The following is a 13470-nucleotide window of genomic DNA, read 5'->3' on the forward strand; positions in this document are numbered from 1 at the left end:
TCATGTATCCCACTTGGTTCACTATCCCAGTTCCTGTGATTCTTAGAAGCCCTTGTACTTGCTAGTTTGTCCATCTCCCCCGCTAAACTTTGAGCTCCTTGAAAACAGGAACCCTGTCTTACTGAACTTTGTATCTTCAAAGGGCCAGCTTAGGGTCTGGGACAGAACATTTTGTGAAGAGAAGAGCTCCATACATACACTTTAGTATTTCTATTTCAGATGCTATAACAGGGGAGGTGAGGAGGCAGGAGAGCTTCTCTCACTTCATATGGAGTCTTCTGTTCAAGTTCATATATCCTGAGGCAAACAAACACGACTCCTCATAAACAATAAGAGAAATGGGTCTGTGACTAGCAAAATTGAAAGAATAAGACGGTAAGAGGGCAACCTGTTAGCATTTAAAGGGACCTCAGAGATCATCTGGAATAAAACACTTTATCTATGGCCTGGAGACATTAGCAAATTGCCCAAGATCACGCAGCCCACAGCAGCAGCAAGAAGAGATTTTCACAGCTCATCTCCTAAAAGATGTGCCACACACAAATTCAATTTTCAACATCCAAATAATTCAAGGTTAAAAGTCGAGAAAGTGTGCAGAGACTTTACGAAAACATTGTCCTGAGCAGCCCAGGTGAGGGTGGTGAAAGCAGCAAGTCCCTCCTATGGTCCCTTCCTGTCTATGACAAAAAAGGACCTAGTCAAGTTACACTGCTGGGACCCTCACAGGTGCCCAGAAGTTCCCGTGGTGCCTTGGGCCTGGAGTCCACACTGCCCAGAGAATCCAGCTCTGGTCCCTGGCTTATTAGCACACTTGACCCTCACCTCTCACCATCCAGGAAAATGCCCCCCAAATGAGCCAGAGCTCAAGATCTGGGCTAAGGGAATAGATTGTATCTAAAGTTAACCAGGTCTTCAAACATGTGAGACTGCCAATGGAGATGGAAAATCTGATCGTGGGGCAGACTGGTGTTTTGCATTCTTACAGGCATAATCCAGGTACTCCTCCGCAGGGGCTGCCATAAAGCCAACAGAGGAGCCATAGAGACCCAGGAATTTTTGTTCACTTGTTTGTTTGAATTCAGCAGCCATGTGAGGGTAAAGGTTTCTGACCTCGGTCAGATGGGACCCCAGAGGTGAGGAAGGGGAGAGACGCCTTTTAGTGCCATGATCCTTCACTGCTGCCCTAGGGGACGGTTCGTGTGTGTCTCCAACCCATGATTTTGCACCATCAGACATGTTCCTGCATGCTTCAGGAACTGCTGCTGAGCCACCTGGGGGAGCCCAAGCCTAGGGGATGGGATTTGGGGAGGGAAGGAGAGGGGATCTACTTTTGTTACGAGATAACACATTCATAGGCCATAATACAGATGAGGAAAAATAGCTCTCCTACCATAAGCTGAATGCAGGAACTGAAACTCTGTTGGATAGAAATGTTAGTTGAAATTACCACTAAGAATCTGTGCAAAGTAGTACATATTGCAGTTACAAAAACAAACTTTGTCTTAAAAAAGCAGTTTCCCCCAGGCTACGCAAGAAACAGTGAACGCAGAGGGTGCAAAGTACCTCTACCCTGGAGAGGGTGACAGACTTGCCATCCAGGAAAGCCCATTCATTGAGGAAGGGTATGTCCTTGGATGCCATGACATCCTCCAGGCAGCTGACCCAGAAGCTGCCTGGAAGTATGTAAGTCCAAGTTCCTGCTCTTTGCTTGTCCATGCTAAGAATAAATTTCAAGTCTCCGAAGCATTGCAAAGGGACTTCACACATGACAGAGGCTTTATGTGCTAGAGGAGGTAAAGGTTCAGGGACAAAACCAATCATCTTTGGCCTCTGAAGAGCTCTGTTTAAAGTCCTAGAGGGCCGGGACCAATGCAGAGGCACTTAATTCCCTGAGACCTCTGGGAGAGCATGGTGCTGTACAAGGGGCACAGACTGTGGGCAGACAGCTTGGCTTTGAATCTGAGCTCCACTGCTTTTTAGCTGTGCAACTTTGGACACGTTATTTAACCTCTCTGAGCAAAACTGAAGGCAAGAAGCTCTAACTCACAAGATTACGGAAAAAAAATTAAGATTTGTGACAAGACTTGCATAGTGTCTGGAACACGGCAGGTGTTCAGAAAACTCAAATTCCTTTTCCCTCCCCTCCCCCAGGTTCATCATATGCAAAATGGCAGTAATTGTACTTTACATGCTGCTATGGAATCAAGTGAGACAACAGATGACAATGACTGATAAACAGATTTTTTTGTGAGGAGGTATTTCATTTTTACCTATATTAGTTATCCTGTTTATCCTTTCCCTTCATTTTCAAGTCAGATTACCATTAATATGACCCATCTTTTGGTCTCCAGATTTTGAAAACAAGTCTCTATTGGCTCTGCCTTCTGCAGGGCCAAACAGTTCTTAAGTAAGATCCCTGAAGTCACTAAGAGCTTGGAAGAAAGCTTCAAGTACCCACATTGCTTTCAGAACCAACGAAGGAGTGAAATATTTCCCTGCATCCTGGATAGAGGACATCTTTGGGTATTTAGAGCTGCTAAAAATAGCTCTTTCTGAAGCAACTTCTTGGTCTTCTTGAAAAAGCTGAGAGGAATTTAAACCTGAGAGCCTGGCTCCTTTGCAGGCTTCTATCCCGCAGGCATCTCTCAGCATCACAAACGGCCAGCTCTGGAAGGAAGCTGAGAGTACGTACGTACACTGTCCTCTCTGACCTTGAGTCAGCTCCTCCACTGCAGTCAGGAGACCTGGTAGAAGCAGAGGCCAGCCTCCCAACATATGACACGGACCAGTTGTGTGTATGTGTAACTCCAAAGGGAAAAGGATCTGCCCAAAGTCACACCAAAATCAGTAGCAGAGTTAGTGCTATAACTCCAGTCTTCCAACTCCCAGTTTGGGGCTTTCTGACACAATGTGCTAATACCACCCTGTCTAGTGGACTGTGTAAGAAAATGGTCTGGGTTGGTTTAGTCACAGCTTAGAAATATGTTGACTTTTCAAAAGTAAAATTGGGGAAAATCAAGTTAGACATGGGTTGATATTTTGTGTGCTTTAAAATTAAAACTTAATCAGTACTTTACACATGCCAGGAGCTTTCCAATCTCTCCCTTCCCCGCATCCCCACAGTCTCAGGCTCTTCCTGTCTGCTCTCCCTTTCCTCTCTAATCTGACTGCTCTAGTCTAACACCTCAATTTCTCTCTAGCCGACTGCAACTATAATGTTGTGGTTAAGAATGCATGCGGGGGGCTTCCCTGGTGACGCAGTGGTTAAGAATCCATCTGCCAATGAAGGGGACACAGGTTCAAGCCCTGGTCCGGGAAGATCCCACATGCCGTGGATCAACTAAGCCCGTGAGCCACAACTACTGAGCCTGTCTGTGCTCTAGAGGCCATGAGACACAACTACAGAAGCCCGCGCGCCTAGAGCCAATGCTCTGCAACAAGAGAAGCCACCTCAATGGGAAGCCCGCACTCTGCAATGAAGAGTAGCCCCCGCTCACTGCAACTAGAGAAAGCCGGCGCGCAGCAACGAAGACCCAACACAGCCAAAAATAAAAATAAGTTAAATAAATTTTAAAAAAAAGACCCAATATAGCCAAAAATAAATAAATAAGTAAATAAATAAATTAAAAAAAAAAAAAAAAGAATGCATGCAGGGACTTCCCTGTTGGCGAAGTGGTTAAGAATTCACCTGCTGATGCAGGGGACACAGGTTCGATACCTGGTCCGGGAAGATCCCACATGCCGTGGAGCAACTAAGCCCATGCACCACAACTACTGAGCCTGCGCTCTAGAGCCTGCAAGCCACAACTACTGAGCCCACGCGCCACAACTACTGTAGCCTGTGCACCTAGAGCCCGTGCTCCACAACTAGAGAAGCCACCGCAATGAGAAGCATGTACACGGCAACAAAGAGTAGCCCCCGCTCGCCACAACTAGAGAAAGCCTGCGCAGCAATGAAGACCCAAAGCAGCCCAAAATAAATAAGATATAAATAAATTATTTTAAAAAGTCACAATTGCCAAATAAAACAAATGGTATTAAAAAAAATAATTACTAAACAAGAAAATGAGGGTATTATCATGACATTCAAGGCCTTTCCAAATCTGGCTCTCGCACATCTGTAGTCCAGATTCATCTATTACGCCGCCACCCTAGAGCCTATGCTTCAACCATTCTCACTACTTCAAGGTTCTTCAGTGTCATTCCTCACACCTCCATGTCTTTGCCCAGGCTCTACTCTGCCTAGAATGCCCAACTCTTCCTTTGTATGTTTAAAAGAATGCCTCTTAACAGCAACAACAAAAAAACAACCAACCAACAAAAAAAACAACCAACCAACAAAAAAACAACAACCAAAAAAGAGTGCCTCTTATTTCTCCCTCAAGTCTCCACTGCTAGGTCCTCTGTGAAGCCTCCCCTACACCCTCAACCCCAGGCAGAGGTTGTTCCCTCCTCCACTTCCTCTCCTCTTGTACGTATTCCTTTTACAATATTCATCACACTGTACAGCCACGAATTTGTTCACACGTCAGCTTCCAAATGGACTGTAAGCTACTTCAGGCAAAGACAGCATCCTTCCTTTTTTCTATTCTAGTGGGGAGGACATTCAGCAAATAAATACTTGTTGAGTAAATGAAGAGGAACTTACATAAGACCATCTACAACCATGAGGTAGGTGTAGCACATTTCTCAGAGAGGTGAGGTAACTTGTCTAAGGACTCACAACTAGTGAGTTGAGTAATCAGGATTCAAACCCAGGACTTACTAACTGCAGAGCTCACATTCTTTCTCCTGCTCCTTGAGTATTAAAGCACCAGCTGAGAGTGGCTTGTTTTTTTGAGCGTGGGGGTCAAGATGGTGGTAAAACCTCTGCATTGCTCCCAAACTGAAAAAAACTTCGATAGTTTCAAATCTATTTCAACCTCTATCCAAGGAGTGTTGGGCCTTTATTATTTTTGAAAAACAAGTTCCTCGCTGCAGCTTGAAAATGTGGCAAGTCTCTCACTCTCTTCCAAATCCACGTCCAGGAAGGGGTGGGTGGGTGGTGTGTGTGTGTGTATATGTGTCAACAGCAGCCTCAGGGGAAACCGAGGGGGTGTGTGTGTGTGTGTGTATATATGTCAACGGCAGCCTCAGGGGAAACCGAGGATATGTGTGTGTGTGTGTGTGTGTGTGTGTGTGTGTCAACGGCAGCCTCAGGGGAAACCGAGGATGTGTGTGTGTGTGTGTGTGTGTGTGTGTGTGTGTGTGTCAACGGCAGCCTCAGGGGAAACCGAGCAAAAACTGGGTGTGGATACTGGGAGAGCAGAAAAGGTTCTGTGAGGAGGATACACGTCTCAGATATTCCAGCAGAAGAGAGATGGGCCAACTTTAAGTCCCAAGGAGAATGGAAGAAATTCTATTCCCGGAGGCTGAACTGCCCCAGTTCCCAGAGGGGACTCCCTGAACAATCAAGCGTGGACAGGCTGAGCCCAGAGCAATTAAGGACATGGAAAGGCCAGCAAGTGTTTCGGGCTTTTTTTTCCCAAATAGAGCCTCACCTCCCACCCCACTCACCACTGCTGGCTTCACTTTTTCCTTACCTGGAGCATAACTGGGGCTATTGGTGGGGTACAGGCTGGGATTGTAGGCAGGGGCTGCAGCTGGATAGGCTGTAGGGTAACCTATGAAGAGACAAAAAAGTTCCATTTATTTGGGCAAGAAGAAAGCAGATTTCTGAGGAAATGGAATCCAAGTCCCAAGCTTGGCCTTCAGCCTCTTCATGGGCCATTTCAGGTAGTATATGTGACTGGTTTTAGCCTCTCAAGAAAAATCACCAATACCACAGTCCCAACATATACACATTTTTCTGTCTGTTTTTTCAAAGCAATACAAGAAATATATGTCTATATGCTCACTGTAAAAAACCCTGAAACACTATGGAAGTATATATGGTAGAAAGTGTAAGTTTACTTTCACATTCCTGCCATACTACTACTCTCCTCCCCAGAGATAATAGCAGTTTGGCATCTGTGTCTCCAGATGGTTTTCCATGCATTTTTATACACATATATTCAGTGGTGAGCTAGTAAATATTTAACAACTGGCTCAAGGGGATTGGGGCAGAGCCCTATTTGTAGCATTTGCTAAGTTCCATGGTGTAAGCACTCCCAACCATGGCCAATTTCAAGCTACCAACATCACTGAGTAAGTATAAGTAGCTGAGAAGCTCACAATTGGGTCTAGAGAGCGCACACAAGCCTGATCCAGTCCACCACTGCATATTATATATAAGGATTAAAAAAACGTTTTTTAATTGTGACAAAATATATATAAAATTTGTGATTTTAACCATTTAAGTGTACGATTCAGTGGCACTAATTACATTCACAATGTTGTGCAACCATCCCCACTATGTATTTTTCTAAAAGTTTTTAACCACCCCAAACAGAACTCTGTACCCATTAAGCAATAACACTCCATTCCCTCTTCCCATACCCATCTTAACTTTTTTTTTAATATGTTTATTGGAGTATAATTGCTTTACAATGGTATGTTAGTTTCTGCTTTATAACAAAGTGAATCAGTTATACATATACATATATTCCCATATCTCTTCCCTTTTGCATCTCCCTCCCTCCCACCCTCCCTATCCCACCCCTCCAGGCGGTCACAAAGCACCGAGGTGATCTCCCTGTGCTATGCGGCTGCTTCCCACTAGCTATCTATTTTGCATTTGGTAGTGTATATATGTCCATGCCACTCTCTCATTTTGTCCCAGCTTACCCTTCCCCCTCCCCGTATCCTCAAGTCCATTCTCTAGTAGGTCTGCGTTTTTATTCCTGTCCTTCCCCTAGGTTCTTCATGATTAACTTCTAATCTACTTTCTGTCTCTATGAATTTGCCTATTCTAGATACTTTATGTATTCTAACACATGGAATCAAACACTATTTATCCTTTTGTGCCTGGCTTCTTAGCATAATCTTTTCAGAGTTCATTCATGTTTTAGCATGTATCAGAACTTCATTCCTTTTTATGGCTGAGTAATATTCCACTGTATATATATACCACATTTTGTTTATCCATTCACCTGTTGATGGACACTTGGGTTGTTTCCACCTTTTGGATATTGTGAATAATGCTGCTGTGAACACTGATATACAAGTATCAGTTTGAGTCCCTGTTTTCAATTTTTGGGGGTATATACTGAGGAGCAGAATTGCTGGGTTATATGGTAATTTTATCTTTAGCTTTTTGAGGAGCCACCAAACTGTTTTTCACAGTGGCTATACCATTTTACACTCCCACCAGCAATGCATGAGGGTTCCAATTTTTACACATCCTCACTAACACCTATTATTTTTTTCTATTTTTTTAAAATTATAGCCATCCTAGCAGGTGTGAATTGGTATCTCTTTGTGGTTTTGATGCACATTTCCCTAATGATTAATGATGCTGAACATCTTTTCATGTGCTTATTGGTCATTTGTACATTTGTTTGGAGAAATGTCTATTCAAAACATTTGCCCATTTAAAAAGTTGGGTTGTTTTGTTGTTGAGTTGTAGGACTTTTTAATATATTCTGGATATTAAACCTTTATCAGATTTGTCATACTGAGTGAAGTAAGCCAGACAGAGAAAGACAAATATATGATATCGCTTATATGTGGAATCTAAAAAAAAAAAAATGGTACAAATGAACTTATTTACAAAACAGAAATAGAGTCACAGATGTAGAAAACACACTTATGGTTACTGGGGGGGAAAGTGGGGGGAGGGGGATAAATTGGGAGATTGGGATTGACATATACAACACTACTATATATAAAATAGATAACTAATAAGGACCTACTCTATAGCATAGGTCAGTTCTCTGGAATGAACTATATGGAAGAAGAATCTAAAAATGAGTGGATATATGTATAACTGATTCACTTTGCTGTTCAGCAGAAACTAATAACATTGTAAATCAACTATACTCCATTAAAAACTAAGAAAACAAAAAAACTTTATCAGATTTAATTTTGATGGAATCCAATTTATCTATTTTTCCTTTGTTGCTCATGTTTTTGGTGTCATATCTAAGAATACACTTCCTAAATCCAAGGTCATGAAGATTTACCCTATATTTTCTTCTAAGAGTTTTAAGGCTTTGACCCTTATATTTATATCATTGATCCTTTTTTCTTGGCTGTGCTGCACGGCTTGTGGGAATCTTAGTTCCCTGACCAGGGACTGAACCCGGGCCCTCGGCAGTGAAAGCATGGAGTCCTAACCACTGGACTGCCATGGAATTCCCATCATTAATTCATTTTTGTATATGGTGTGAGATAAGGGTAAATGTTGTTTTAAATTCTATTTTTTCACTTTAACATTATAAGCATTTTCCCACGTAATTCTCTTCAAAACACTTTTTAATATCTTGATAATATTCCATTATGTAGATATATCAAATTATTTAACCATAACTCTGTTTTTATAGGTTTAGGTTGTTTTCAAATTTTCATTATTATAAATAAAGGTATGAGAACAACCCAAATAAATCTTTGGCTGCATTTCTGATTATTTTTTCAGGAATGAATTCTAGAAGTGAGCTTTCTAGGTCAAAAGATAGTGCTATTTTTAAAGCCCATTCATTCAACAAATATTTCAGTATCTACTCTGTGCCAGACACTGTGATCCCTGCCCTTGTGGAGCTTATATTTTAAGAGGGTTGGAGAAGGCAGTGGATAAATAGTAAATATTTAAAAAAGTCTTAAGTGCTATGGAAAAGAGAAAAAGGGCAGGGTAAAGGGCATCAGATGTGCCACGGTGTTGGGACTGCACTATTAAATAGGGTAACCAGTATAAGACACACTGAGAAATTAAGGTTTCCACACAGACTTGAAGGAAATAGAGTTAACCAAGCAAGATGGCTGAAGGAACAGCATTTCACAGGAAGGAAACAGTCAGTTCAAAGGCCCTAAGTTGGGAGTATATGATATGGGATATGTCTGAGGAATAGCAAAGAGGCCAGTGTAGCTGAAGTGGAACAAGCGAGGGGGAAAGTAGTTGTAGAGGAGTCAGAGAGAAAAAAGGCTGGTCAGTTCATGTAGGGCCTTCAGGCTACTGTAAGGACTTCAACTTTTACTCTGAGTGAAATGAGAAGCCATGATGGGGTCTTGAGCAGAATAATAACATGGTCTGACTTACGTTTGAAAAGAGTCACTCTGATTGCTGTGTGGAAAACAGACTATAATGGGGGAAGAGTAGAGAAGCAGAGAGACCAGTTAGGAGGCTACTGCAAACTCCTTGCAATAGATGATGGGGCTCAGATCAGGGAAGTAGCAGCAGAAATGATGAGAAGTGACATGCTAAGAATCTTCACATACTTTGCCACACTGCTTTCTAGAAAGACTATCAATTTGTACTCACACTAGCAGTGTGTAAGTGCCTGTCTCATTGCTCCCTGCAGTTTTTAAATGCTCATTGGTATTTTGACTGACAATGGAAAGCTGATTTTAAAAGTCAAAGATTAAATCCCCAAATCCCTAAAAGCTTCTTTGGGATTTATAAATATTGAGCTTTAATAATGTATCTTTGTTAATATACCTTTCCCTAAATCCTTTCCAATTCCAAAGAAAATTCATCTCTCTTTACTCCCAATCATTTTCTGATTTCAGAACCAAGGCAGCCAACTTGTTGTCACTTAATTAGCAATATGGAGGTCTGCCACTTCTCAAGGAGAAAGTCAAGGGTTTAATCTGGGAAGCGAAGTGACCTGGTCTCATGGCTGAAATCTGTATTCAGCTTCATGTGAGAGATTGTACAGCCAAGGGTAATCATACCCCTATTATGTCATTTCAGATGTCTTTTACTTTAGGGGCAATTACAGGATCTTCCTTCAGTGTTTCGAAGTAGAATTATTTTTCATTCACTTGAATTTGGCAGGTATCAAAGAATGGCAGCATTAGAAAGAGCCCTCTTAATTTTCTAGGTGACATCCTTAGGCTGAGAAAAAGGAAGGGATTACAGAGGTTATAAGCACCTTCAAGGCCATTTGAGGCTACGGTTACTCTGCAACACACTCATGCATCATTCATCCCCGCTCTTACGCCTCTACTGACCATAATAAACTCTGTCCTTTCCTGAGACTCGGCAGCCCCCTCCACTGTGAAACTGCTCTGATTGTCTGAAAGGGACATCTCATACTTCACCAAACTCTATCTCTACCTTCTACCCTGTAGAACAGAACAAATTTGAAGACACATGCGTCCCCAATGACAGAACTTATCACAGTGTACTTCAACGGTTTGTTTATATTTCCTGTCCTCCCCCCTTTCCCCAATCTGTAAGCTTCTTGAAGGCATAGCTATGTCTCATTTGCCTGTACACAACAGCTCTTGATCAGTTCCTATTTTCCACTCCCTGAGCATACCACCACCTCCTCTTCCCCTCAGCCTGGACAGCAAGCATCCAAGCTTCTCAAACACAGGGTGGTGATGAATAGTCTGTGTGGCCAGTAGAGAGTATCCCTTCCCAACCATCAACTTCCCCTGTCCAAAAAGGGCATCATATGAAAGCTGGGCTTCCTTCCTACAACTTTTCTGGGTTTGTTTTGTTTATTTTGTTTCCTTGTCCCCAACTGATATTACTCATCCTGCTGCCTCTGTTGATGATGCTGGCATCTCTAGTGCCTAGCACAGATAACTGTAGAGAATAGGTACTCAATAAAGAGATTACCCAGGGCATTGTATTCTGGAGCTATGAAAGGTTTAAAAACAAAAGAAACAAATCCAAGAGGGTCCCTGGCTCTGAGAGTGTCACCAAGTAATGAGAGAGAAAAACAGATGAGTGGACAGTTAGAATGCAGCCCGAAAAGTGCCATGACAAGGATGTAAAGTGAGCAGAAAAGGGGCCTTTATCAACCAACATTTATTTAGTACCTATTGTCTGCCAGGGATTATACTGGGCACTAGGTGTCCCTTGATGTGGACAGAAAAAGGGGAGGAAGAACATTCCAGGCAGAAGGATGAAGGGTAGCATTTTGGGGACATCCATAAGTGGCTTCGCTTGTACCTTCCTTGGCTCTATGAAGCAGGACTGACGGGTTAACCACACCTAAAAGGGTAGGTTGCCTTTTAGGTCTTGATCTCATCATTTTGTCTTCTTGTGACCATATCTCCCTTTACAGTCACTGACCCTAACTTACCTTTTCAGTTTCATCTGTCCACTACCTATGCCCAAGTTTCATATTGCTAGACTGGACTGCTGTCCTGAACTCCAGACTCACAGTATCTAACTACCTACTTAACATCTCCACTTGGATGTTTGCTAGACATCAAGGCTATATAGAGTGGCTAAGAGTATGGTCTCTGGAGCTAGATCTAAGCTTAGGTTTGAATTCCAGCAACACCACTAATTATTTGTGTGACTTTGGGCCACTTACTTAACCTCTCTGTGCTTTAGTTTTCTCATTTGTAAAGTGGGAATAATAATATTATTTACTTAATAGGTTGCTATAAGTATTAAATTAGTAAGACCTCAAAGTACTAGGAGCCAGGCAAACAGTTAAGACTTCAAAAAGTTAGCTATTATTTTAAACTTATGACATTCAAAATTAAATATTTACTTTTATCTTCCCATTCCCTTCCAAATCTGTTCTCTAAGCTTTTTCTCCACACCAGTAAATGACAACTCATTCTTCTAGCTCCTCAGACCAAAAATCTTACAGTCATCCTTGACTCTACTCTTCTTCTCCTATCCACATCTAATCCATCAGCAAATCCTTTCAGTTCCACCTTTAGAATATATTTAAAATCTGACCACATCTCATTGCCTGAATACTTTCAATCCTAGTCCAAGTCATTGTTATTTCTCACCTAGATTATTGCAATAGCTTCTTAATGGGTCTCCCTGCTTCTACCTTTGATCCTATGCAGTCTCTTTACCACAGCAGCCAGAACAGATCCATTAAAACATTAAATCAGATCATGACACTCCTCTCTTTAAGCCCCACAGTAGCTTCCCAAGACAATTATGGTGAAATCCTTTCAATGACCCACCAGCTACCTCTCTAACCTCCTCTCCTTGCCCGCATGCTAATCTACTCCAGCCACAATGGCCTCCTTGCTGTTCTTCAAATGTGTCAAGCACTTTCCCATCTCAGAGCCTTTACCCTGACCCTTTCTTCCCTTCTGGAACTCTGTTCAAAGGTCACCTTACATTCTAAAATACTATCTTCAACTTTCATTACTCTCTGTGCTCCTTATCATGCTTTGTTTTCCTTCACAGCAGTTAACAACCTGATATACTATACGTTTACGTATTTATGGGAGACTGCCTATCTCCCACTACTAGAATGTAAGTTTCAGGTCATAGTAACACTTGCTAGACTGGCTATTACCTGCTGAAGTCTCCTCTCAGCACACTCCCAAGACTCTGGATAGGTTCTGCCCCACCAAAGCGAGTGGAGCGCACTCCAAGTCCCAGTTCCCCAAGACTGCCTGGATCTGTTAAAGTGCATTGGGGGTAAAGACATGGAATTCAAATAATACACCATGGATATTTCACCCACCACTCAGACAAAAGATATTTTCATACATGCTATGTCATTCAAGCCTCAAAACAACACTAATGTTACTTTCCCCATTTTGTAGATAAGGAAATCAAGGCTCAAAGAGGTAAAGTGATATTTTGGCTGAGATTATTCAGTAAATCAGTGGTGGAAACTGGCCTTTTCCACACCTACCAAATAACTATGACTTGCTCCTTGGGAACAAGTGTGCCCCTCCTGTATTTATATTCTTTGGAGGTCAAGAGTGAAGAGAATAAATGGACACAAGTGAGCTTTTCTCCTCTGTACCTCAAAGGCTACAGTAGTGATCAGGTTTCCTAGGATTCTGATGTGTACATTTTAACTGCTTTACAGATGTTAATACAATCTAATCCCTTTTACTTCTTGTTACTAGGATTAGGACTGAAGAAATGTAAAGCTATTTTTTTGATTAAGATGGAAATTAGAAATTACTTTCAAAGAAATCAGAAACTATTTCTGAAACTACTTGATCTTTAGGAAGTAAAAATAGCAGAGTATCAAAAAGGTAGTGGAAGACTAACTCCTTGGGTCAGGAAGACAAAGAGGATTATTCCTTTGTGAGCAGGGGGAACACTTATGCAATGAAGAGAGAGCTTTAGTTCTGAAGCTCACAATTAAAATGAAGAAAACTGTCCCCCAACCCTAGGGGCGACCAAAAAAACCATACAAGCAAAACAAAAATCTTTAATTCTCTCTAAATAAAAAAGAAGAGGGCAAGAGGAAGGATACAGTTTTGAATCTGTAACACGTTCTGAGCACTGTGCCAGGCACTTCTTTATCTGACTTAATTTTTACCCTAACTCTATGAAATACATTATTAGTCCCATTTTATAGATGAGGATATTGAAGCTTAGACTTATCTTACACAACTACTAAAAAGAGAGTGGAGACAGAACTGGGCCTGCTGAATGAG

The 13470-nt window shown here is 41.8% G+C and overlaps 1 protein-coding gene across 5 annotated transcripts in view; it reads right to left on the reverse strand.

Annotated features, from left to right (window-relative positions):
• The window catches only part of FAM168A (family with sequence similarity 168 member A), a 202009-nt gene that overhangs the window by 19750 nt on the left and 168789 nt on the right, over positions 1 to 13470 (reverse strand). For 3 of the 5 annotated variants that reach the window (XM_089915298.1, XM_022593770.3, XM_089915299.1), the window contains 2 exons: positions 5583 to 5663; positions 1391 to 1417 (listed from right to left, as the gene is read on the reverse strand). In XM_089915298.1, coding sequence (XP_089771424.1) covers positions 1391 to 1417; positions 5583 to 5663 — 108 coding nt within the window. The remainder of the gene's footprint in view (positions 1 to 1390; positions 1418 to 5582; positions 5664 to 13470) is intronic. The other 2 variants (XM_089915300.1, XM_022593771.2) reach the window with 1 other exon arrangement.

Source organism: Delphinapterus leucas, chromosome 7, assembly GCF_059928025.1.
Source record: "Delphinapterus leucas isolate spDelLeu-1000000601 "Yukka" chromosome 7, BTC_Dleu_Yukka2, whole genome shotgun sequence".
Classification (NCBI taxonomy): domain Eukaryota; kingdom Metazoa; phylum Chordata; class Mammalia; order Artiodactyla; family Monodontidae; genus Delphinapterus; species Delphinapterus leucas.